This window comes from Muscardinus avellanarius, assembly GCF_963383645.1.
Source record: "Muscardinus avellanarius genome assembly, chromosome: 8".
Lineage (NCBI taxonomy): Eukaryota > Metazoa > Chordata > Mammalia > Rodentia > Gliridae > Muscardinus > Muscardinus avellanarius.
In genome coordinates this window covers 101,116,940-101,144,010 of record NC_137794.1, presented here as the reverse complement: position 1 = coordinate 101,144,010, position 27,071 = coordinate 101,116,940, and the positions used below count along the sequence as shown (strand labels likewise).

Sequence of the window (27,071 nt, the reverse complement as noted above, 5' to 3'; positions counted from 1 at the left end):
AGGAGTTTGGCAAGTCCTAGGTCCCTCGGGAATCTCAGGGTCCTTATGGGGTTGCCATGGGAGATGAATAGACAAAGGATGAGAAAAAAACTTTGCAACCCTCTAAGACTCATTTGTTCTTAACCATGATAGTGCTGGCCAGAACTCCTGAGGGATCTTCCCCAGGGCCTGAAACTGAGCACTAAGAAACCACTGGAGAAAGCATTCCTCAGCTCCCAGGTCATCTGGAGTGTCACTCATAAAAGTGTCCACAGAGGTATGTACCCCATCCTGGATGAGCCACTCCAGGGCTAATGAGAGGCCGTCACCTGTGACGAGCAACAGGACTTACCAGGTAGCGTTCCTCCTGCCTCATGCTGGGGGTGCGGATCATGTGGTTCTGTTCCCCTCTCCAGTCTCCAAAGCGACGGAAAAAATAGTTAGATAAGAACCGGCTGACCGGGTCTCTAATGATGTTGATGTAGACGGGCTGGTCTCCTCCAAACCTAGCACAAACACACACAGACAAGGAGCTGGTTACAACACATCACATCCGCAGGAAAAGAAGGCCTACTTGGATGAGGTTTTCTCTTTGGTTAACTTATCCTCCAACCATTATGCTGTCAGCTAAGGGGCCATGAGCACCGTGATGAGCCAGAGTGTTTCTAAGAGGTAGGTTATTACCAAGCAGGAAGTGGAGAGGGTAACACCTGACCCAGGTACCTTTGAGAAGCTGGAGACAGCTTCATGGTAAACACTACACAAACCCCACTATTCATCAGCAGTAAGGTGCAGGTGTTTGTCTGGTTTTCATCCTGGGCCTGAGTATTGATGACAGAGGCCACAGTGTCTTGGACTTTGCATACCCAGTGGCTGGCACGGAACCCACCGGCTTGTGGGGGGATCCCAGGGAATGTTTCAGCCCACTGGTTGCTTTGGTGGAAATAGTACTTCTACACTGGAATCAAAACGGTTCCAGGCGAGGTGCTCTGTGGTGGGTGTGTTGACAACAGCTTAGCTCCACTGAATACTCACTCGTCACCTCGTGCTTGGCACTTTATATGGTCAACTCACAGAAGACCTCAACACTGCGTGGAGCAGAAACCATAATTGCCCCTACTGGCACCTGGGGGAACTGAGGCAGGCAGAAGGTAAATAATTTGTGGTTGTACCAAGAGGTGAATCCAGGTTATTCGGCTCTAGAATCTGCACTCTTACCCATGGAAAGAAATTCCAGAGTTGAGGAAATTAATCATGTATGGGATACGTCAGGAATGAAACAAAAATCAATATAACACTCTCCAGTGACAGAACTGTGGTTGAGATGAAAACACAAGATCCACATCTGGGCGCTCCACTTTCATTCCTTCCACAAAGGGATCAGACGGCTGTCCTAGGAGCCGGCCAAGAGCAAGGCCTTTCCAAGGTAAGATGATTGGGGTGGCTGAGTTTTCCTTAAGAACCCCTACCCTTTCTCTTGGAACCACTTGAAAGCAGAGCCCCTGAGCTCCTTGGGGGAGCACCGTAGGCTCCAGGCAGAGATCACACTCTGGTGACCTCATGAGGGATCTTATGACCTGTGGCCTTCTGATATGAGGGAGCCTTCATATGGAACTTAGAGAAAGTAGACAGACAGGACCTGGCTGCTGCCTCTTTCCAGCTAGCAGACTCTGTTCACCTTTCAAAGCCCAGCCCAGAGCCACACTCATGTCTTCAACTGCCATCTCCAGTGTGCTGTCCACCTCGCCCTCCTCTGGCTGGGCTCTCTCTCTTATGCAGTATTGACCTCTCATCAGACCGTGAGGCTCCTGCAGCCAGGGACTCTGGCATCTAGGGCAGTGTTTTGCTCAAAATAGTGACTGAATGGAAAAATGAGTGCCTGGGTGTATCTCCCTAGTGGTTACAGTTCAACCAGTATCAGAGGATCTGTTGTCAGAAGAAAGGAGATGTCACAAGCCACCAGTGGTTTTTTGGTTTTGGTGTATTAATTCATATAATGTTTTCCCCATTTTTTTTTTAGCACTTTAAGAAGGATCTTCAAAGAGGAGACTCTAAAGAAATATAAAGGGATATCCCTCTATTGGTGATATTTTAGACAGTAATATGTACGCATGATATTCTAAACTTCCCTAATACCAACACCGAAGAACACATGCTGCTTATGTGCAAAGTTATCCTTGCCAATATGAATCATGTCGGTCCCCAGGTGTATACAAGGTGACATTCATGCTACCGGATGAACACTAACTATAGTCCCAGGAGTTAGCTGGACCAACCACCGGCAAACCATCATGTGCACTGTGGATTTATCCTCCTCCTTTAATTAAGTTCAGTTTCATATCTATGATAAACAGCAGCTAAAGTAATAATGCTCGGGACTAGGAAGACAAAGCATGCGTGCCAAATACGAATCCATTTCAACCCTCAGTAACTGCGTTATGCTTTTACAAACGTCAGTGGTACTTCTCTCTCCTACGAAGAGCAATTATTAATGTTAATTAGCAAAACTTCCCAATCATGTGAAGCAACACACAGTTGCCCAGTAGGACAAGACAGTTCTCAGCCTGACCAAGGCCACAGGCCTCCAGAAGGATGACTGACAAGGCTGACTGAGCATGGGAGACTTGTTCCTATTTATACACTGCAAACAAATACAAGATTTCCAGAATAATCTTTCAAAACAGAAGTATTCGATGGCTTACAAGTTCACTGTCAGCTATCAGATAATATGAACACCTTTCTCTAGAAACTTCTAACTATGAGAGAGAAGTATCTAAAATAAAATATTATATATATATATATATATATATATATATATATATATACATCCCTTTTTAGAAGGCAATAGTAATAATGGTTTCAGGCTGCTAACCCTGGTCCTTTTGGTACGTACAGCTTCCTCCCCAGCCATCAGAATCCAGGTGACATATCAATTATAGAAGATGTCAGAATACTACCACGAGCCTATCACGTGTCTTCGGCCTGAGAAGGGAAACAAATTCCCTCACTCTTCCAGGATCAGTGTCTTCTCTCTCAGTATTTTAAAAAAATAACTATGTCAAAATTCCTGAACACACTCACAAAGTCTCTGGCTCATGTGAATCTTAGTTTGCTCAAGACTCCATTCTGCCGGCGAGACTGGTTTGCACCCCACTCTCACGGTACAGCTCTCAGCGTGTATACAGCACTGTGCTCTGAGAGAAGACTCCACAACCTCCTGCCAAGTCGTCTTTGTCATACCCAACCAATATTCCCCATTTTTGTCATGCACATTTCCTTTTGTGTGAGCTATGTGACGCAAAGGATACGTTTCTCATAGTCTACAATGTTTAGCCTTTTCAGCTTCAATTTTAATTTCTATAACGTTTTGTTTCCTTTTTTGGGGGGGAGGGGGCTTCTGTTAAAAGACTTCTTTCCCTTCATTCATGTTTTAGTTTTCACTTTAACAACACATTTTCTGTCCTTTGGTTACGAAAATTATTACTTTATATTTAAACCTATGGTTCTAATATTTTATTTATCAAGCTCTAAAAATCTGTGGTGACTGTAGCTGACCATAGGCTCTAAGATGCCCTACATTAGAGAGCAGGAGAATCAAGCAATGTTTTATTTTTCATCTAACTAACAACACATCTTGCTGTCCTTTGGTCACCAAAATTATTACTGTGCATCTGAAGCTCTCTCTTAAGTCATGCTAAATTAGAAGGTATCACCATTTGTCTAACATTTGTTCACAGGTTACATTTACTGACATTATGGGTCCCCTTTGGCCCTCTGCAAATTGATTATATCATTTTCATCTTTAATTAATTACTTACTTAATTATTTTCGTGATGCTGGTGATTGAACCCAGGGGCATTCTACCTCTGAGCTACACCCCCAGCCCTACTTTATGTTCTTTATTTTTGAGACAGGGTTTCACTAAGTTGCGGAGGGCCTCACTAACTAGCTGAGGCTGGTCGCGAACCTGAGGTCCTCTTGTCTCAACCTCCCAAGTACTGGGATTACAAGTGTGTGCCACCACATTTAATTTATATTTTATGAGAAGATGAAGATGCAAAACTGGAAAATAATTCACTAGGAATAATAACTACATGGATTTTCATTTTGAGGGAGCATTGTTAAATATATAATTGAATGAATTAAATATTTCTCACTTAATAAAAAATAAACATCTAGTTTATTATCTAGTTTGATAAATATCAAATATTTATCTAATTTAATAAAAGTGAGCATTTTCCTTTAGTATGTGTCCCATACCTAAATCAGTCAAGTGATCCAGCAAAAATATCAGTCACCTCTTCCACAGCTACACAATTCATCTGGGTAAGAATTTTAACTATACTATCACCTGTAATAATAAATAATGCATATATTAAGCCAAGACTTAAAACCAGAATTATTCTGGCAAATTATAACAGCTCTGTCTTCCTCCTAAAAGTATGGTTTTCTATGCCTAGAAACAGTTTTTGAAAGCATATATTGTTTTTTTTTTAATTGTGGCAAAATATACATAACACAAAATTTACCCTTTTCACCCATTTTATGTGTGTCATTCAGCAGCAACAAGTACCTTCAAGTGGATGGGCAATCATCACCACCACCCATCTCCAGTTTCATCATCCCCAAATCAAACTCTGCACCCATTATACGACACCGCACTCTGGGAAGCACCATTCTCCTGAAAGTACATCTTTTCAGCCTCTGGCCTGGAAGTCGACGTTATCCTTTGTTACTATCTATGATTAAAGATGGAAAGCACCGCAGGCTGGAGGCCTGCGGCTTTGATTCTTGTCAGTGGAGAAGGGGGACACTTTGTAGTGAAGACAGAAAGGTGAGACCATCTTGGAGAAGGGCATGACTGTTCAGGGGCAGGACCAATCTGAGATGGTTGGCTAATGGCCCTTTGCTGGAAGCCACTTGCAGAAATTCGAGCCCTGGATAGCTACCGTTAGCTTTAGAAGCCTGCTCAGTTACTGAACATGGCTGGGGCCGGGCATGGTGGGAGCTCATCCTCCATCTCAGGATAGAACTCCCTCCACAAGACACAGCAGAAGGGACTGACTGAGCCTCACTCTGCTCTCTGGTGTACCCTAAGGGAAAGAGGTGGATTCATTTTCTATGGGAAGCTGAGGCAGACGGGAGAAGAAATGGGGTGGCTGGGCCACTGGAGGCAGGACTCAGGCTCAGGGAGGAAGATGGCGTGACAGGTGAGAAAGGAATAGCTAGAAATGAAGAAAAAATGAGGCGAGCCAAGGGAAAGAGCAGATCATTCCTGTCTTGGATGGGCCACTGGCACCGGCGGGCTCACACGCTGCAGAAATCCACTCAGCCAGCGTGGAGTGGAAAGCAGACTGCAATGTACCAATAAAAGTGTATTTAAGAAGAAATGAAGAAAAGCAGAGCCCCGAGGAAGACAGCATCATTTTACAAAGAATAGTCCAGCTGTGTTAACTCGGGTAAACTGAGGAAAAAAGTCCCACCTTGAAACTGAACTTCCAAACTCTGTTTAAGCAGACAACAGTGTTCCATGACCACTAATATAAATTTTTACTTTGATGTTCTCTTCAAAGGTTTGAGGTTTCTGTCACCCTACATAAAAGTTGAAGGACACAGTATCAAAAGAGATTTCTAATGAGAATAAAAAACACAGTTGACATTTAGAGAAAGATGTGGAAACTAAATTAAACTAAGGAAATGGCAGGATGGCGGTTGCTTTGTTAAATAATGCTGCCAGAGGTCGGAGGGCAGGCTTTGTGCGCAGGTGATGAAGACTTCCCTCGAAGGGACCACAGACAGTCTAGAAATGTTGGGACGGGGGGAGACAAGCTGAACTGCGCTTGATAAAAGTCTTTCTGGTAGACCAACCTAAGACATGCTTGCCGGGATACTGCTGATGTGGGGAAGTTGATGTTTTTTTAAACTTGTATCCTACAGATGCTTCAACAACCAAAAGAACACACTCAAGAAGCCACAACACATAATATTAAAACCCTACTTATATATTCCAACACAGAATAGCATCTTCTAGACCAACGTGCTTTGGACTTAATTCTCCAGGTCGTCCAGGGGTGAAACATGTATCTGGCCTAAATTTCCAAGGAGATAAAAAACAGTGTGTAAGAACAGCTCAGTGGAAACCTCACGAATCCAAACTGAGGTCTGAAATCACTGCTGCGCCGGCCATGTCATGTCCTGTGGCAGATAACTTTGCCCAAGACTATTAGGACACCACCTGACTGATTTAACACAATTGCTTCCCGTGGATGGGTTAAATGGCTGAACGGCCAAATGGCTCCTTCTAACTCTGGGAGAAGAAAAGATGGAAGACAGCGAGGAGCTGAGATGCTGAACAAATGAAATAAGAGCCACTGGAGTCACCAAGAGCTCTCAGATGCCATTCTGCATTACTCCAAGTGTCTACATTTCAAGTAAGAATGCCTGCCTGCCTGCTTCCTTCCTTCCTTCCTTCCTTCCTTTCTTTCTTTCTTTCTTTCTTTCTTTCTTTCTTTCTTTCTTTCTTTCTTTCTTTCTTTCTTTCATTTTGCAGTACTGGGGATGGAACCCAGGGGCATTCTATCTCCAAGCTACACCCCCAGCCCTATTTTTTAGTCTTATTTATTTATTTATTTATTGGTGGTACTGGGATTCCTGGAAACCCTTCTACCTCTGGGCTACACTCCCAGACCTATTTTTACATTTTTATTTGGAAACAGGGTCTCCTAAGCCAGCGCGTGCAGCTGGCTTTGAACCTGCGCGATCCTCCTGTCTCTGCCTCCCAAACGCAGGGATTACAAGCGTGCGCCACCACGCCTAGCTAGTCTTTTTTATTTTTAAAACAGGGTCTCACTGAGTTGCAAAGGGCCTTGCTAAGTAGCTGAGACTGTCCTTGAACTGTGATCTTCCTGTTTCATGCCCAGTTAAGAATGTCATCTTTAATGAAGAAAAAGAAACATGGGACAATTCTTTTTGGTATAATGCCATATTCTTCAAAGTTTGGAACATGTACGTACAGAAGGTGTGGGGAGACAGGCCACACTGACTCTTAGCGTGTGTGCAGCAAGGACCTTGCTATATGCTAAGGAAGGCTAAAAATACGACAAAGAAGCTGGGTGTGGTGCATACACTTGCCATCCCAGTACTTGGGAGGCTGAGGCAGGAGCAGGTTCAAGGCCAGCCTCAGCTACTTAGTGAGGCCGTCTATAACTTAGTGAGACCCTGTTTCCAAATAAAAAATAAAAATAGGGCTTGGGTTGTAGCTCAGAGGTAGAACACCCCTGAGTTCAATCCCTAGTATCACAAAATCTCTCTCTCTCTCTCTCTCTCTCTCTCTCTCTCTCTCTCTCTCTCTCTCAGCAAAGAACATAAGCATCAATTCTTCTCACAGTATCCTCATTTCCTGAAATGACTGATAAATAGCAGTTACAAAGGGCAGGTATGTGTGTGTGTGTGTGCATGCATGTGTGCATGTGTGTGCGTGTATGTGCGAGTGTGCGCGTGTGTGTGTGTTGTTACTGGAGATTGAACCCAGGGGATTCTACTTCCAAGTCACATCCCCACCCCTTATTTATTTATTTATTTAGTTAGTTAGTTTTTGAAACATGGTCTCACTAGTTTGCTGAGAGTGTCACTACTGTTGCTGAGGCTGGCTTTCAATCTGTGATCCTCCTGTCTCAGCTTCGCAAGAACTGGGATGATAGCAGTGTACCACCATGCTTAACTTCCTAAAAACAGTTTGATTATTTATATGCTTTAGAATTCAAAATACAGAAATCAGTTGTTTTTTTCTTGGAACTGGGATTAAACCCAGGATCATTCTACTTCTGAGCTACATACACTCCTATCCATTTTTCTTTTTGTTTTAAAACAGGGACTAGCTAAGTTGCTGAGGCTGGTTTCAAACCTGCAATCCTCCTGTCTTAGCCTCCCAAGTACTGGAATTACAGACCACCCAGCTTATAACTCCTTCTTTAAAGCTTTCTTATGTCCTGAGTTAACTGTTTTTCTCTGCCAGTTTTCTACTTTGGGGCTTTCTTTTCATGGCCACAGTTGGCCCGTTGCATCCAGGCATCCCTATGAGATGGGTGGGCAGGAAATTCTCCCTTATAAAGATGGAAAAATGGATGCCCTCCCAAAATGTTGAGTGAGTTTCCCAAATCCTATACACAGGAAGGCAGGATCTGATACCCAGGGATCCTGACAGCCCGGTCTACATTGTGTTCTGTAGATATGGTTTCTTCTAAAAGACACTCATCAAAGCTTTTTTTTTCTTTCAGAATTCAAGCAATCAAGATTACACTCTCGTAGGTGTATTTGATAGCGAAGGCCATGATAAAACACGGCCATCCTAACTGTGCTCTGCTGATCCAATTAAGATTTCAGCTTAGGCTTCTCATTAGGGTTGTACACTGTCCTGAGTTAATTATTAGAATATGATATATTGCAATTTATTTTGTTTTGAAGGCTTGACCTAGAAGCAAGAAGAGTTGATACATCAAGTCTGAAGGTGTCCATGGAGGCACAGAAGGAAGCTCACTGGAATAGCAAGGACTGGAGAAGCATGCTCTTCTCCACAGCCACAGAGCTCAAGGCCTGGAAGTGCTTTCAAGTCCTTGTTATCTCACTGTGTCTAAGAACAGGTTGTTGGCCTCCTGGAGGGAAAAGCCAGGGTGGCCATGATGGCCAACCCGGTGATGAACCACTTTATACAGCGGCTAAAAAAAGCACTCCAAGCTGCTGGCACCTGGCCCGGGGTCACTGTCATTCTCAGGCATCTGATTCACCATCCCAGGGAACTCGGGTTATCAGGCAGGCCTAGGAGACTTCAGATCTGTGAAGCTCACGTTTACAGATAAGGCAGCCGCTCTTCTCTCCTTAATAACCATACCCTGCTCAATCTCATTCTCTTTATACTCAATTTGTACAGGGTCCTCTGTGCAGCAGCAGAGGATTCCTTTGAAAGCTAACACCTGCTCCTAGCCCATGGATTGTCAGGCATCCCAAGGCAGAGCAGCAGCAGGGGATGCTTAGGGCAGAGCCTCCGCTTCCCAGGTTGCCCGGCCCACTGGGGCCTTTTTAAGGTATTAAAACAACCAGCAGGCAGTGCCTACTGGGCCAGGGCAGAGCTTTAGTGTTCTCCGTGGACCAGTGAAGTACGGTTATTCCCATGAATAAATGACAGAAGTGCCACCAGAGGCTGACCAGGGATGCCCAGGGGCCAGGCGTGGTCAGATCTGTTTCTGGATGCAGTGATCTCTCACCTGACAGATACCGACTGTGAGCATGGGCCAGGGGGAGTGGAAGGGCAGGAACATAAGCACCACCTGTTCAGGAGCAGGGCACAGTGGCAGGGATGCTGATGCCACGGGGGAAGAGAATGCGCAGAACCTGAAGTAGCAATTTAGCCAACAGAAGGTCAAAACACCTGAATTTGAGTATCTGCGTTCTTACCAGAAGAAAAAGCAGAATTCTAAAACACCTCACCAAGGTCAACTACTCAGAGCTTAGACTGACCAAATGAAGTGTCAAAAAGTTAAACAGAAAGCTTATACTAGATTTCTGGAGCCTGGGAAGCAACCATCACTTCACTCCTACACTCCTCCCAGAGATCTGTGCAGGTTCAAATTGTATGAACATGTGCAGTTATACCCATTTCTGGATTTTCTGTTTGTTTCAATATAAAACTTGATTCCCCCTGCCCCTAAGAACTGTCAGGTCAAATATTTCCTCATTAAAAAATAATTCTAAGTTTTTATAATATTTTAGATGGAATTTTAGAAAAAAATAAAGTTTCTTGTCCAAATATTTCAAATTTTGATTCCCTAGCAGCAAAAAATAAATGGATTAAAAGTGTCTTTTCAAGGGCAGTTATACCATGTTGCAAGTAAAGGTAGATTTCTTAAGTAACTGTTCATTAGAAGGAGACTAAAGATTAAAAAGAAATGAGAGAACCATTAAACTCCAAAGCGTCTTACCTTGAGAAGTTGAGGAAATGAACATGCCGTGTGAATAGATAGGGCTGTTCGGCAGTACTTATATTTTTAATCAGTTCCATCTATTAAAAAAAAGTACAAAATTAGCATATATAAGATCTAATTTACCAAGCTATATTAAGCTAAAGGTTATCTATCCAACTACTTTTATCCCCACTTATTTCTTCTTGACCAGGACCAGACAGCAGGGCTTTGTGCAACATTTATGAACTTTTACATAAGGCCCCTTAGTGAATAGAAGAGCTCTCTCCAATTTTATGGTTCTGTCCTTAATTTACTTGATTGCTACCATGAAAACAACATGACAGATTAAGTGATTTTAACTGGAGAGAGTTGTATGTTGCTGTACTGAAACTGCAAGTCAGAGAAGGCCTTTAAGTCCACCCCTAAAAGTCACACCAAGACAAGATGTTAATATTATCTTCTATTTCTATAATGACATCATTGAGACTTGCTGAAATATTTGAAATTAATGCCACAGAATTTAAAAGTGGGAATAAGGAAACACTCATCATCATTTCTCTCTTTGACTATAAAAACTTATAAAGAAAATGTTTCATGGGAAACATACAAACCCCCAAATGTCTGGTTTTTTTTTTTTTTTTTGGTGGGTGGTCATCTGAACTATTTATTTTGTTATCAGCAAGGTAAAAAGCAGTTTATATTCATACAGACTAACTTTATGGTCTTCTGGAGCATGTCATGATACAGAAAACGTTTCATAAAATCTGTTAGAAATTCCAAACATTCTTAGGACTCCCTGACTTCCTGAATTCTGCTTTTCCCCAGAATTTCTAATTGGCCCCATCAAAATAGATATGGGGATTTTGGACAAAGCACACTGCGATTGTTAACTTCCCATGAACATCAGACAGGCAGTATTTCATATTTTATGAACTACTTCAAGTTGGAAGCGAGAAACAAAAGTGTTCAATCACATGTTAAGCATGAAGAGAGACAAAAATAAAGCAAGAGTCTGCACCTCCAGGTTTGTCCAGCAAGACAGAACCCGCGCTCCCTGGTTCTCCATGGGAAATTATTAATTGTGCTCAATTAATATTTGTTGATTAACTCCCTAGTTCATGCTTTACAGACCGTTACCTCATGAACTGAGTGTCTACACTCTTTCATTATTACTCAAGGTCACAATGCTTGTTTGAAGAAATGAAAATGACTTTTAAAAGCAAATTACTTGTGTTTCCTAAGCCCTGGGTTTCTGTGGGGGAAAGATATGAGTGAATAATGGGTTGCCCTTCTCAGGGATTGAGCATAAAAGGAGGTTGGATCCTGCCTCTATCCACTGTTTATCCTCCACACCGTTTATCCTCCACACGTCTGCTGCTTATGCTGGTTTCTGGTAGGGAAGCTTCCTGCTTGAGCACATTGTTAATTTTGAATTTTGATCGATTGACCAAGAGAATTACTAATTTGGAAGCATAACCATAGGTAATTTATCTCTTAGGATGCCTTCTTAGGAAAAAAAAAAAACTTTCGCCTGAGTATATGTTTAACATAAAGATTATTCATGCTTTCCTCTCTTGATTTTTTAAATTCAGATATTTATCTATACATGTAAGAGTCATATTAAGAAAGCCCTCTAGTATTGCATAAGTGAAAGAACAGATCAGAAAAAACATTCATTCTAGCCGGGCGTGGTGGCGCACGCTTGTAATCCCAGCATTCGGGAGGCTGAGACCAGAGGATCGCGGTTTGTGGAGCCTCAGCTACTTAGTGAGGTCCTCTGCAACTCAGTGGGACCCGGTTTCAAAATAAAGAATAAAAAATAGGGCAGGGGCTGTAGCTTGGAAGTCAAATGCCCCTGGGTTCCATCCTCAGACCCGCAAAAAAAAAAAAAAAACAAAAAAAAACGAAAAATGAATAACATTCATTCTTTCACATTATCAGTATTATATCACATTCTCTAAACAAATGCAAATGTTAAATTAAATGGGAGAACAGTAATGGTTAGACTTTTGAGAAGAGTGTTGGAATAGACATAAAGTTATCTATTTCACAAGGGAAAATAGACTAGCAATGGCAATATAAACTCTCTCTAGACATATCTTTAAGCATAGAATAAAAGTACTGATTCTCATCCTTCTTGCTTTAGAGCAGTGAGAAGAGAGGACATTTACCTCCTATCCAGTTTCTCACTGCACACCAAACAGCGAGGTCACTAATGATACATCATACGCACAGGATTAAGGCATCATGTTCAGGTGTCACTTGGACTTCGCAAATGCTAATACTTGACCCAATTCTGACAACAAGCAGTATTTTCCAGAGCTCCTGCTGCCCATCACCTGAGGCCTCACACTGGTCCTCAGAAGGATGTCAGCAGCCTGGCTTTCCTACACCTGCATCTTTGCATGGGTTACATTATGACAGCAAGGACACTACCTAAAATCACCATGGAGACCATTTCACCCATTCCTAGCTCATATAGGACCTCTTATGGCGTCTATTCTAGTTCCACTGCATATATTCACTCATCATTCACTGAACATTAAGTACTAGAGATAAACACATGAGTAAGGTGGGTGGAAAGATACATAAAACACATGTTAAGAAGGGCAATGAAAGGTGTCCAAATGATACTTCGAAGCTGACCATGGTCAACACCGCACTCTTTATCCAGCCTACCGTCTGGGCCAGTCTGGTTCTGGTTAATGGTGCCCTCTACAATCCACTTTTGAGTCAGGTCTTTCCTGGACACCTGTGTTTAGTCCCTTGCTGGGTCATGTTAATTCTACCTGTCCTAGCTCCCTCAAGGTCACACATGCTGTGGCCAGCCAAACCAGACTCCTTCTTTTTCCTGCCTCACAGCAAAGCTCCTACCAAGTCCAAGCTTGGGCTTAAACATCCTCTTCTAGAACATTCTTCCACTTTTTTCTGCATGTCTGAATCTACCCCTTACATCTGGCCACGGTGCCTCTCAAATGGATTTCTTCTTTTGTTCAGCATCCACTCATCTCCAACCCTGTATCAGGCAATGAACTTGGGGTTGTAGCTATGGAGATCAAAGCTCTGGTCCTCGCTCTGGGGAAGTCTCATGGGCAAGGCAGACTAGTTGGAGGAGCATATAGTCATGTGATAGTGTGGGCCAGAAGAGGCTTAGGTAAGGGATCATCCCTACCCACAGATGGGAAGGAGACATTTCCCCAGGAGGTGTCTCCAATAGTGTGAGGGACTCCGGGAGTCAGCGGTAAAGACATGGATTTGAAGCCATGCAGATAAAGTGAACAAGAGATTACAGGACAAAACATAGAATGGCATGGACATTAAGAAGCTGCAGCTGGGAACGGGATCAGCAAGGCAGTGGGAGACACGGGAGTTAGGGAGGTTCCATGTAATTCAGGGCCCCGCAGGACACAGGAGGAATTTTGACACTTATCCTGTGGGCAAGAGATAGCCAAAGAAGTTGTTTTTTTTCCCAGATATGAGAGCAGGGTAGAGAATGTGAAGAAGGATAAAGATTAGAGGCAGGGGCTGGGGTTGTAGCGCAGAGGTAAACTGTTAATCTAGCATCCTCGAGGCCCTGGGTTCCATCCCCAGCACAAAAAGATTAGTGATAGGAAGCTTGGTGAAGAAGACCACCACCAGCAGCAGCAGCAGCGTCTGGGACTTGTAAGGAATGCAAATCTTCAGCCCCACCCTGACCTCCTGAATCGGAGGAACCTCTCCCCTCAGCAACCTGTGTGGTAACAAGCCTCTGGCAGATGCTAAGGCATGGACCGTGACAACCAAGCTCGGTTGGTGTGAAGAAAGATGGAGAGCTTTATGGAGGGCAACAAGGTAGATGACGACCTGGTGGGAGGAGGCAAGGAGAGGGAGTGGTCCAAGGAGCTTCCTCCCCAGATCCCTGCAGGGATAATGAACACTTGGGTGTGGCCATCTGTGAAGATGGGACATGCTGGAGGAAAAAGAAATTCAACTACAGAAAGTAGGGGGAGGATGGCTCTGCTTTTGAACATCTCTGACTAGAACTAAGGCAACCTTCTTTGCTCCTCCACAGCACTTGATGTGAGAATGCCTCCAGACATGCTCTCTGTGGTTCACTAGAGCTCAGTTTGTGTCAGTTTTGACCTAAACTATGAGCTTCCTGAGGTTTGGGGCCAGGCTTATCTATCTCCTAGGAAGCCCGGCCCAGGTACCTACACAGAGTCTATGCTCCACAGATACTTATGGAATAAAGATGTCTACTCTAGAAGCACTTGGAGTTAAAGGTAGAATTGTCTGTCACTCAGGTGATAGATTTAGCCCATGCTGGGACATACCTGTGCGTCCATTATCCAGCATCATGTATGGCTCACAACATTACCATTGCAATATTCAAGACACAATAACACCAAGCAAACCCCCACCTTCTGAGTGCTTCACAGCTACTAAACGCTGTACCAAGAGGCTCTTTATGCATGTGCTGTCATTTGATGCATCAACTATTATCGTGCATACTTTGTAGATTAAGAGACTGAGGCACAAAAAAGCTACATAGACTACTTAAAGTCTCACCGACACATAAAGTTGGAGCCAGGATTCAAATTAAAGTCTGTCAAATCCCAAACCCTGCTCTTAATCTTACTGCACTACAGTCTCTTCACCATTCCCACAATTAATTGATCTATATAATGGCATTTTTATGGATGTGAGGGGTAGATTAGCACAATAACTCTGGAGAATAAAGAGGGTATACGGGATGTAAATTTTCTGCATTTCACAAGATGTGCTGAAAAATTGAAAGTTATAACAGATGGGCAAATATCAAGAAACGAAATTATTTAAATATTAGAGGTAATATTTTCTAAAAGTTCTAGGGGACAAGAACAGAGTATATCATAAAAAGAACAGGAATTAATTAAATGCTTTTTTTTTTAAAAAAAGGTAACTATGTACTGAATGTATCTAAAGGAATAAGTTAAATCACAGTGTATCTGAGATAAAAATGGAACTCAGTTAAAAATCAAACAAGACTTATACTGCAGAGGCTATGCCAGGAAGTGGCTTTGTCTTTTACTTCCAACCTCCCTGGCTCTGATGGTGGAGCAACATTTACCTGCAGTTCTACAAACACAGTGAGATATTTCTCTTGAATTTTTAAGGAAATTCTTGTCAGGAAGAGTATTCAACTCCACTTTTGTCTGGACACGTGGATCACTCATGAGCAACTGATACCCTTAAATTTTTTAAAGCATTTTAAATGAAAGAAAGGACATGTTTTGCTTTGCTTTTTTAATACATCAAAGCAAAAGCTCATGAAACTGTTGGTCCTTTAGCCTCTGATGCTGGAAGGATGGCTGGCAGCTCAGGTTACATGTCTTTCTTCCTTGGGTACAGGGAAGCCCTCCTAAAAGAAGTAGGAGGGTCTTTTGACCCTTAGCTAAGGGCTGTACAATACAAGCCTGCAATGAAAAAGAAGTCCACAAGGGGGAGCAGGGACATGAACAAGGCAGAGGTCAGGTCTGAACCATAGAGAAAATCAATCTCATGGTTAACTTGAAGAAGATAAACTTTATTTTATTTTATTTTATTTTGCAGTACTGAGGATGGAACCCAGGGTATTCTACCTCCAAGCTGATAAACATTTATTTTATTTTATTTTATTTATTTGTGGTACTGAGAATGGAACCCAGGGGCACTCTACCTCCAAGCTACACCCCCAGCCCTATTTTTTATTCCTTATTTTGAAACAGGGTCTCACAGAGTTGCAAAGGACCTCACTAAGTAGCTGAGGCTGTCCATGAATAGGGATTCTCCTGTCTCAGTCTCACCGAATGCTGGGGTTACAAGCATGTGCCACCACGCCTGGCAACATTTTATTTTTTTGAAGATATTATTGCTTCTATATATTTTCTCCTTTTTCTTTTCACTCAGTTTTCAGTAGAGGACTCAACTTTTATCTAAAGGACCCAAGACAAGACCCTGCTTGCAGAGTCTGGTGCACCAATCCTCACGGCACAGCATCTTTTGGGTTGGCTCCGGAGTGAGGCTGGCGCTCCTCTCATGCCGGTGGATGCTGATTTTCCTCTTGTGAAGTCAGGAGGCTCTGAGGGTCATTCGAAGGAAGGTCTTTGTGTGTCTGGTATAAATGTTCCAGCTCCCAAAGTGGTTGCACTTAATCTAACTTAGGGGAGACACGGCATGAGCATACGTTTGAGAGATACTCCAGGGACAGAGAATCTTCCTTGCTTGGCACAGGACTGTGTGTGTGTGTGTGTGTGTGTGTGTGTGTGTGTGTGTGTGTGTTACCGGGGATAGAAGCCAGGGGCATTCTACCTCTGAGAGACACTCTCAGCTCTATTTTTTTTCTTTCTATTTTCAAAACAGGGTCTCATCAGTTGTGAAGGGCCTTGCTTAGTAGCTGAGGCTGTCTGCAAACCACGATCCTCCAGTCTCACCTCCCGAATGCCAGGTTTGCAAGCATGCGCCACTATACCTAGCTAGGATTTATTTTAATAAAGAAAAACTTTCACATAATGATTCTTTAACAAAGTTGTGAATGAGGAATTTCTCAGGAATATTTTTCCACCAGAGATATTAAAATAGGCTCCGCCCTAACAAGGCAACCTTCGTGTTTTGCGATGGAATGGGTAATACACCGTGAACAAGCCCTCAAGGAAATTTTGATGCTCATCATGATTACGACTCATTTTTAATGGATTCCCACTGTCTGGAAAATAAAGTCCTCTTCATTTATGTTACATTTTAACCAGTTTCCTGTGCAAACTTATCCCTCCCCACAAAATGGGGCAAAGCTTTCCTATTAACATTGCTTCAAGGACTAGAAATCAGGTGCACATTTAGTAAGGTGTCTGCTGATCAATATCCAGCATCAGTAGCACGTCCTTAACAGATATCCATCAAAAGGAATGAACGATGGAGGAACCTGCTTCAGAAACGGAGTGAACCTTCTCAATTAAACAGAGTCCAGAGGACTATGTTCTGGGGAATCCTTGGGGGAATTCCTCTAGGACTGTCCCAATATGGAATGCTGTTTGCTTAGGTAAGATTTGTTTTTGAAGTCTCACTGGTTTATGGCCATCAGAGAGAATGAAAGAAGGAAATTTGAAACACTGTAAAGGGACACTGTGCTGTTCTGTGTTTTGACCAAGTGGCTAACACAATCCAGAGCACATGGGCACCAGATCACTGTCTCTCCCCTCTCTGGATACTTCTGAAGGCTTAGATAACTGGAATATCTGTTGAAGATCGTGAGAGCCTATGTGAAGTGTGTAGTGAAGCTGTAGCCTGTACTAGCATGGCTGATGGAAGGATGTAGGCTGGTCCAGCATTTCCTAAACTGTGAATACAAACTGTGTGGGGTGCAAAGGAATCTCATCACTCTTAGAGTCCCCTGATCTGGGAACTACTAGGTGAAACCAAGGTACATAGATTTTGTTTTTGTTTTTAATTCCCAGAGCCTTCATAATGTGAGATTCATCATGCCGTGGTGTTTTGCTTTTTTCATTGCATTCGGGGAGTGGGATTTACAGGAACACATCTAGAAAAATACTGACCTGAGGATTTTGGCAGTGCTTTTTTTTTTTTTTTTTTTCAGAATAAGGATTGAACCCAGGGACATTCTACCTCTGAGCCAGCCATACTTTTTATTTTTTCTTTTGAAACAGTCTCACTAAGTTGCAGAGGGCCTCACTAAGTAGCTGAGGCTGGTTGTGAACCTGGGATCCTCCTGTCTCAGCCTCCCAAGTACTGGGATTGCAAGCGGGTGCCACCATGCCCAGCTAACAGAGCTTCTTAACTTAGCTGCATCATAAAATCTCTTGTAGCACCTCATTAAACCAGAAGAGATCTTGGATTCTACCCTAGAATCTCCAGGAGAAGAGCCATTAGTTTTGCGTCTCTCGATTTTATAAAGCTGGAGATTCTACCATGCAGAGTAGACAGCCACTGCACTGCAAGCATGGCTTTTTGGCTTTTGGATTCAGAAGAATCCAGCTGGATTCAAATCCGGCTGCCATGCACAGTCACTACAGTCTATTATTTTTGAAAGCAACTTAATCAAGTTATCTTAGTTTTCTCATCCATAAAATAGAATTGGAATCATATGTATTGTCTGGTATATTTTTTGGTTCAAAACTAATGAGAAGTAAAACAATCAGCACGTTTTGCTTCCAATTTGTAATCCCCGTGAAGTTCAACAGAAATACAAATGTAAAGTTATTTGCCTTTGCAATCTTGAAGGCTCCTGTGCCAACAATTTTTTTTTCTCCAACAGGAATGAAATAAATACGCTTGGCTTCTCTGTCTATGATATGCCCGTGGCCCTTTGGCCTTCATTGTACAGAGAAAAGTTCTAAAATACAACATCAGACCAAGATGGTTAAGAGTATTTTTGGCGATCATACCCCATGCTCTTTGAGAAAAAAAGCTCTCCCATCATTTTACTGTATGCAATGTTTACTTCCTAAGAAATGATCTAAGACAGACCAAGAAACTGAAGACTGGGGTTAAGCCATAAGTGAGTAATACCATCATGGCTTTGCATTAAAGGCTGTACAAAGGTCCAACATCTGACCAGAAGCAATTCCATGTGCTTCTGCTGAGGAGGAGTTACTTGAAATATAAATTTCAAAGGTGTTTCTATTTCTACAAGAGCAGATGTAAAGGGATTTTTATAGGCATCCTAACATTTGGTATCTTCATGCTCCTTTTCCCTCTTAATCCTTTCAGCAGTGTCTTGTTCCATTAGATACAATTTTAGCATTGAGTACTGTAAATTCATGTGTGTGTGTGTGTGTGTGTGTGTGTGTGTGTGTGTGTGTGTGATGCAGCTATCATCCAGGGGGAAATGTATGTCTGAATTATACTCTTGCCCAGAGAACTTCCTTTGAGTATGAATAAAATAGTATAGATAATTCCAGTCTTATAAACGGACACTATTTGAAAGCTCATTTGTAAATCAGTATTTTGGAACTTGGGACATATTTTCTCATAAAAGCAATGTACTGCAGAATGGATAGCTTCCCAAGCTGACCCACAAAAATCCGTTCAACCCCTGTTGCACCTGAAGCACAATTGTTTTTTTTTTTTTAAGTTTTTTAGAGAACAGTGTTTCCATGGTAACACATTTTCAGAGTTCTTCTGTTTAAGGGTGAGAACCATGGACTATAACATTTTAAGTAGTCTCCTAAATCATTTCCCCCTTATTCGTTTAATAAATTACCAAGAAGAAGAGCGATTCATTGCACAAATTATTTCTTGAATATATTAAGTTAGAATAATATTTCTTTTTTTCTCTGCTTATTTTATGCACTTTGAAATTTTAGTAAAAGGGTTACAGAGACAAGGACAAGTTTCTCTAAACATTACTGAAGTCCTTCAGACTTGGGTTTCTTGTTCTCCTGCCTCCTGGCCGCCCTCCTTGCTTGCCAGAGCCAGATGAACTGGCTGCAGAGTGGCAGCGGTTCCTGTTGTTATATTTGTTTTTACATCAAAAATGATATATTTGGTTTTTCTCCTACTTCATCTTTACCTTGGCTGTAGGTTTTTAAAACTTACCTTATAATTTAATAGGAATCTGCAATAACTAAGTAATGAAATATATTCGAGGTCACACTGACCACAGGAATCAGAAATGTTTCAACTACATAATACACAGATTATGCTAGAAGTTATATAAATATATCACAGAATCACAGGGCTGGAAAGAACCTAAAAAGATTGTCTAGTCTATTCCCTGGCTTCTAGACAAGGCAACCATTCCAAACAGATGAGAGCTAACCTATATTTTAGAGAAGGATGATTTTCATTAACCCTTTCTGGATTTAATCATCTAGGCATAGTGAGTAAATTGTTAATTTTTCATCTAAATTTTTCCATTCATGATTACAATTATATTTTACTTTCTAGTGTTTAAAATAGGAAACAAAGTGGGGTTATCTGTGTAAAACCCCACAGTATAATTAAATATCGTATTTTTCTTTCGTTGTCTAGGATATTGCTAAAAATTCCATTGTCTAATTATTTAGTGGCCTCTGCCCTATACTGGGCTATTTGTGCACTCTTCACCAGAGGGAACTAAACTCTAGCAACTATGTTTTATGAGGCATCTGAGAACCGAGTGTGGTTTCCACACACAGGAATATTTAAGTATACTCCGATAATATGAAATTATAATATATAAGTATACTCTGATAAGACTTAGACCCAAAGGAAAACCAAATTTAATATTCACACTAAAATTATAATAACACAAGCTATTTATTTATAGTTACTATATATATAATCTGCCTAATTATATTAGCTTTTCAATCAAGTAAGAAAATCAAAGAGAATTTTTCTCTAATAAACAAAGTTATGCATAAAATGTAATATCTTTAAATTCTACCAGTTGTGTTTTTTTCTATGGAGAACCTACTAAGCAACCTGCAAAGGCTAACCTCAAAATGTTGTTTGCTCATTGGTAATGACTATTACCAATGGATACTAATAATGACTATTTACACTTAATATTTAGAGTTTTTTTCATGGAGGTTTTCAAAGGAATGGACATTGTGATTTTTATATTGTGGAAGACAACATACTGGCTTTAAAGCAATTACTGTTGGTTATATGACTCTTTTACAAGGGTCCCACTCTCCCCAACTCCCCAAATAAAAGAAAAAGAGGGATTAGTAAGTTAGAAGTGAGATTCCCTCCTGTTTGTGAGGCCCTGAATGCCTTTAGGGTAAGGATTACGTCTGAAGTAATATGGACATAGGTGGAAATTTTCATAACCAACCTGACAGTAAACCACGTATTCTCTACCGTCCTGCACCTCTCACTGGGTAGAGTCATCAGATGGTTGTTCACCTACGTTTCTAAGGGGAAAGGCAACTTTTGATAAACTTGACCCTGTATAACAACAACAAGAACATAGTGGCTTAATTTTCTACATTAACAAAGCATCTCCATGGAGACTGTCACCTCTATCTCTGTATAGGCTACAAAGTGGAATTAGCCCCCTACGTAAGGGGACAATGTTCCTACACTGCTGCCAGCACTCACTTGTGTGGCTGGCTCAGCTCTGCTCGCGAAAAACTGATCCTGCAGAGTGGGGGATTCTTTTGCTATCCCAGAATACTCCAAAGGCTGCTTTTGAAGCCTAAGATCCTCTGAGCTTACTAGAGCAGCAAAATCTATTTTGTCATCAACCTACCAGATTCTTGGCACAAAGAACATTTCTCCTTACTATAATTGTAAAGATTAGGATAGTGATGAGAAAATGCTAAAAGAAAAGAAGACGAAATGCTAAAAGAAAAGATTCTCATTTTGGCCGTGAAGATGGCAGTATTACTTATAGGTTGGTGGTGTACGTCTGAGCTTTACATAGAGCTCATTTATGATAAGTATACAAGTGTACGCTGTCCTTCATTGGTTCTAACAAACAGAAGGACCTTTCAGTGACACTTCTGGTTTTTAGCTTTCCTGCACAAATCTTAAATTTTCTTCTCCACTCTGGCAAAAATACAGCATGAAATTGCAACTCTGGTGTTCCTCCTCAGGAGTTTGAAGGGCATCCTGTAAGCCACCCACTAATTATACAAATGCAGTGAAGCCAAATACAATTTAATGATGGGAAAAGTCAACTTACTTGCTCATTTTTAGTAAGCCTGGTTTTGTTGTGAATGTCCGATGTGACCAAATTGAATCCATGCTTCTCTGACAGGATTCTCAGAAGCAAGACCACAGTGCGGCTCCCGCACTTGCCCACCCTGTTATAAACCACCTGGCTGGGGAACGGGAGCACCTGTGAGAAGAAGAGAACGAGCTTGAAACGTCTGGGTTAAAACACATTTCTTCCCTCGATTTCAGAGCAAGGTACACTGGGTAAATCTAAATGAGAAAAATCTATGTCAAGTTAATGAGAGAACAGAGTGTGAGCTGGTGTGTAAAGATACACGTTTAACTAGAGAGGGAGACTCGCTGTGTCTACACTGATATACACTTAATACTGGACAAGTTTCATGTACTCTTAAGATTGCTCGTGAAGCTTCTCTTGTTTCTCCAAAAGAATCTATGTAAATACATGCTTTAATGAAAATGTTTCTTCAGGTCATTTTATTACAATAACTTCATGTGTACAATGACCAATGAAAAATATGATGATGTTAAAAGCTGAGATATGATTCACATATTATAAAATTCCTCCTTGTAAAGTGTCCAGTTCAGGGGTTTTCAGTGTGTTCACCAAGCTATGCTGCCATCACTGCTACCTACCTCCAGAACATCCTCATCACAATCAAAAGAACCCCGGTACCTGTTAGCAATCACTTTAATTTTCTTCACTACTCTGGCTCCTGGAAATCCTTTATCTACTTTCTGTCTTATGGCTTTGCTTACAGAATTCTGAGCAACCATGTACATGAAATCATAAAATATGTGGCCCTTTGGGCCTGTCTTTTACTAAGCAGGATGTTTTCTAGGCTCATCCATGTTGTAGTATGAATCAATACTTCATTCTTTTATACGTCTGGATACTATTACATTACATGAATGTACTGTATTTTGTTTATGTATTCATCAGTTGATGGACACGTGGATTATTTCCACTTTAGGCTGTTATGAATAATAGTGCTATGAACATTTGTGTACAAGTTTTTGTGTGGACATATGTTTTCAATTCTCTTGTGTATATATCTAGGAGTAGAGCTGCTGGATCTATGGTAACCCAATGTTTAATTTTTTTGAGGTACTGCCAAACTGTTTGCAATACAGCTGCACTATTTTATAGTCCCATCAGCAATATATTTGAGTTCCAATTTCTCCACATCCTTGCCAACACTTGTTATTGCCCTCTTTTTTCTGTGTCTATTTTTATTATAGGCATCCTAGTGGGTGTGATGTGGCATCTCATTGTGGTTGCGATTTGCATTTCCCCAATGACTAATGACGTACAGCATCTTTTCATGTGCTTTCTGGTGACTGTGTATTTTCTTTGGAGAAACATGTGTTTAAATGTTTTACCTACTGTAAAACTGAGTTCTTTTGAGGGGTACATTTTAAGAGTTTTTTTATTACCTATATTCTGAATTTACAAATAAATTATTGGCAAATATTTTCTCTCATTCTCTGGGTTATCTCTTCATTTTCTTGAGAGTACCCTGAGAACCACAAAAGGCTTTACTTTTGATGGGGTCCAATTTATCTAATTTTTCTTTGGTTGTTTGCACTTTGGTATTGTATCTAAGAAGCTACTGCCTAATCCAAGATCACAAGGGTATATACCCCAATTTCATTCTTTTGCATGTGGATGTCCAATTCTTCTAGAACTACCTGTTAAAAGTATTATTCTTTCCTCATTTAACTGTTTGGCACCCTTGTCACAAATCCACTAATCACAAATCCACTAATCATAAATGTATGGGCTTATTTCTGAACTCTCAATTCTAGTCTATATGTTTAACCTTATGACAGTATCTCAAAGTCTTGATTATAATAACTTTGCTTTAAGTTTTAAAATTAGAAGGGTGAGTCCCTCCAATTTTGTTCTTCTGGATGTTTGATATTATTTTGGCCACTCTGAGTTCCTTGCATTTCCATAGAAATATAAGGATCAGCTTGTCAATGTTTGCAAAAAAAGGCACTTGACATTTTGATAGGGACTGCATTCAATTTGTAGGCCCATCTGGGGACTGTTGTCATCTTAATAATATTAGAACTTCTGATTCATGAACATGGGATGTCTTTCTACTTATTTAGTTCTCCTTTAATTTGTTTCATTGATCTTCTATAGATCGCAGTGTTACAAGCTTTTGAATGCTTTGTACTCCTATTGTTGAATTTCTTTTTGATGCTATTATAAATGGAATTGCTTCCTTAATTTTATTTTTGGATTTACTGTTTATTAATAGGAGTACAATTGATTTTTTATATTGATCTCATACTCATATTTGCAATGTTGCTGAACTCTCTTCCAACAATTTTTAAAATGTGGATTCCAAAGCCAGGGGTGGTGGCGCATGCTTGTAATCCCTGCACTTGAAAGGCGGAGGAGACAGGAGGATCGTGCAGGTTCGAAGCCAGCCACTCTGGCTTAAGAGACCCTGTTTCCAAATAAAAAAGCATTAAAAAAATAGGTCTGGGAGTGTAGCCCGGAGGTAGAAGGGTTTCCAGGAACCCCAGTACCACAAAAATAAATAAATAAATAAAATGTGGATTCTTTAGGATTTTCGTTATACAAGATCATGTCATCTGCAAATAGATATAGTTTAACTCCTTCCTTTCCAATATGTATTCCTTTTGTTTCCTTTTCTTTCTTAAATGCCCAGTAATTATGATTTTGATGGGTTAGAGAAGTTATTATGAAAAATACTTATGATTAAATACACATGTCATCAACAAAAATGTTATTTCCATTTTAAATGCCCAGCTCTGAGCAACAACTGGTGAGTGTCAAGCAAAGGACTTCTTCCCTTAGCGCACACCTTATAAGGTCATTAGAAGACTCAAAGACGGTGAATACATAAGTATATTCAAAACAAGCCTGTTATGTAATTGTAGGCCAATTTATTTTCCTGAGATATCATAAATAGAGAAACATTGTCATAAATTTGGAAATGGGTCACTGGAGTAAAATATAATACCTTTATCATTCACTTGGCAACCAGTCTCGTGCATACTCACTTTGGTTTAAACCTTCCACCCTGCATTTCTTATAAGCAATGCTTTGTATCTTTAGGACCAGCCAGTACCTTCGCCTATATGTCACCACGGTGCCTAGATGCGCCTTGTACATAAAAGAACCTTGATAGAGTTTGATCAGGTCTTGGCTGCTCCGAGGGATTTAATGTGCTGTTTAACACTCATTCACACAATGATTCCAATAAAATATGCGACCAAGAGAATTTGCAAATGCAGCAGATCTTTTAAGCAAATGTTAATAAAGACCATCAGGGTAAAAACAAAGTCATCGTAATTGGTCACTTTTATTATGATTTAATAGGTGATCCCCCCAAATCTGTTCCTTAGCAACTATGGCAACTCATATATTAAAATAAATCAATCATGTTCATGGCTAAGAGTATGACTTAGGGAGGGCCTTACTCATAACTAGGCTTCATGCCTAAGAGAAAAATATTAATAGTATTTTTAACTTGGACTTTCCATTACAGCTACAATGGGATATACACAACAGTTGTGACAGAGCTGCCAACATAAAAAGTAAACTTTAATTCCTCCACAAAAATGAAGTGTTCAATAATTGGGTGAATGCATGTTTCCTGTCTTGTAGCAAAGCACTAAACATCAAAGATGGACTATTTATTACATGTAAACTGATAACCTGGAAGATGTGAGTTTCCACATAGGTAAGTCCTTTATTTCAAAAGTGCAGGTTACCTTAGAAGATTTAAATGGAGAACTAGAGTGCTTATCTAGAAACACACTGACTACCAAATTTCTTGGAGAGTTGATACAATAGCAGGCTTAGCATCTCTATACTTCTTTTTGCTAATAACCAAAGATGCTATTTATCTTTAAGTCAGTCGTTAGTCTCTTAAAATATATTAATACTAGCCGGGCATGGTGGCACACACTTGTAATCCCAGTACTTGGAAGGCTGAGACAGGAGGATCATGCAGGTTTGAAAACAGCCTCAGCTACGTAGTGAGGCTCTCAGCAACATAGTGAGACCCTATTTCCAAATAAAATAAAAATAGGTCTGGGAGTATAGCCCAGAGGTAGAAGGCCCCTGGGCTCCATCCCCAGCAACACACAAAAAATATATATATTAATACTAATTCTTCCATTAGTCCTGTGGTAAGTTCCCAAATAATGGCTATAAATAAATATTTGTTCTTTAAAAAGGACACTAATATAAGAACAAAACTCTCTGCTTCATACCTGATGCTATACCTACAATAATAATGAAGAGAAAGATGGCCACATCCCCACTGTGACTCCACTGTAACTACACGGCTGGATGGCACGAACCGAGGGCGGGGGGACGTGTTGTCACACAAGTTTTCTGGAATCAGACTGTGACTTTGAAAGCTGCGTCCTGCACCACCACAGACCAAACTCAAATTTAAGTCATATTCCAAAATAACCTAGGTAACACACTGACTGTGTGTGAAATGGGCAAATTCTGGCAGGCTAAGTCAATGTGCTGATGTTGCACAGGGGTTAACACGACCAACTAGAGGTTGATTCGTTCTTGCTCTTGGTAGAAATAGGAATTAGTTTCTAAAGGTCTGCTTTTAAAACCACTGTCATCTTTTATTTGAAGCATACTTTCTGGAAAGATGGTGAGAAAAGGGACTGACTTTTAAGGAGTGCCTACCCTGTCCTACACTTGCTGCTGCATAAACCCTTGTAATCCTTGTTCACAATACTTAATCAAACAGTATCATGTCCTTTTACTCTTGCTGTGCATTACTTTAAGAGTTTATGCTCTAAAGTGACTTAAGTATCACTAGTTACTTCTATGTGACTCTCCCGTGTGCCCCCCACTTCCCCTCAGACTACGAATTCACAGAAAAATGGGGCTGAGGTGTAGAAGCAACTCAGAATCATTTGTCCATTCCAACCCCACTCCCAGCACTATCACCATTTACAATGACCTTCTAAAAATCTCTGCAAGGTAGATATTATGATTACTTTTAAATGAGTAAACCATGTTTGGAATTTTCAAGGTCACAAAGCTAAAAAGTGTTTCCCCAAAACTGAAGCCCAATTCTCAGCTCTCTCAACCCTAGAATGACACTCTCTTTGACATATCATAAAATCAAATGGTGAGAAGAACTTTTAGTTTGACTCTGTGACAGAGACACTATTTCCTTTCTTATATCTGCTATTTTTCAACAGTCAGCTATCTCCACCAGTACCATCAGCCATCACTCAGCCATTACCCAAGTCCCTGGAATGTCTAAGTGGAACCGACAGGAGCTATTAGCCTCCCTCCCCATCCTGGGGACTCATGCTAGTGAGCTAATGCTAAGCCCAGAGTGTCAGCACTGCTAATGGGAGAGAGCGGTAGCAGGATGTTCCAAAGATGTCAATACACAGCTTTCCCACTAAGACAGGGGGAAAACAGGAAGCACCAATGCCTCAGCACTCCTCCAGCTGACATCTAAATACCTGACACACAAAATTAGAGAAGGA

At 41.0% G+C, this 27,071-nt stretch overlaps 1 protein-coding gene across 1 annotated transcript in view; it reads right to left on the bottom strand.

Moving 5' to 3' along the window:
* UST (uronyl 2-sulfotransferase) overlaps positions 1–27,071 on the bottom strand; it is a gene marked incomplete at both ends in the record, with an annotated part of 307,272 nt that overhangs the window by 99,323 nt on the left and 180,878 nt on the right. The window contains 3 exons of the mRNA XM_080700246.1: positions 332–485; positions 9,954–10,033; positions 21,562–21,717. Of these exons, the coding sequence (XP_080556372.1) occupies positions 332–485; positions 9,954–10,033; positions 21,562–21,717 (390 nt within the window). The remainder of the gene's footprint in view (positions 1–331; positions 486–9,953; positions 10,034–21,561; positions 21,718–27,071) is intronic.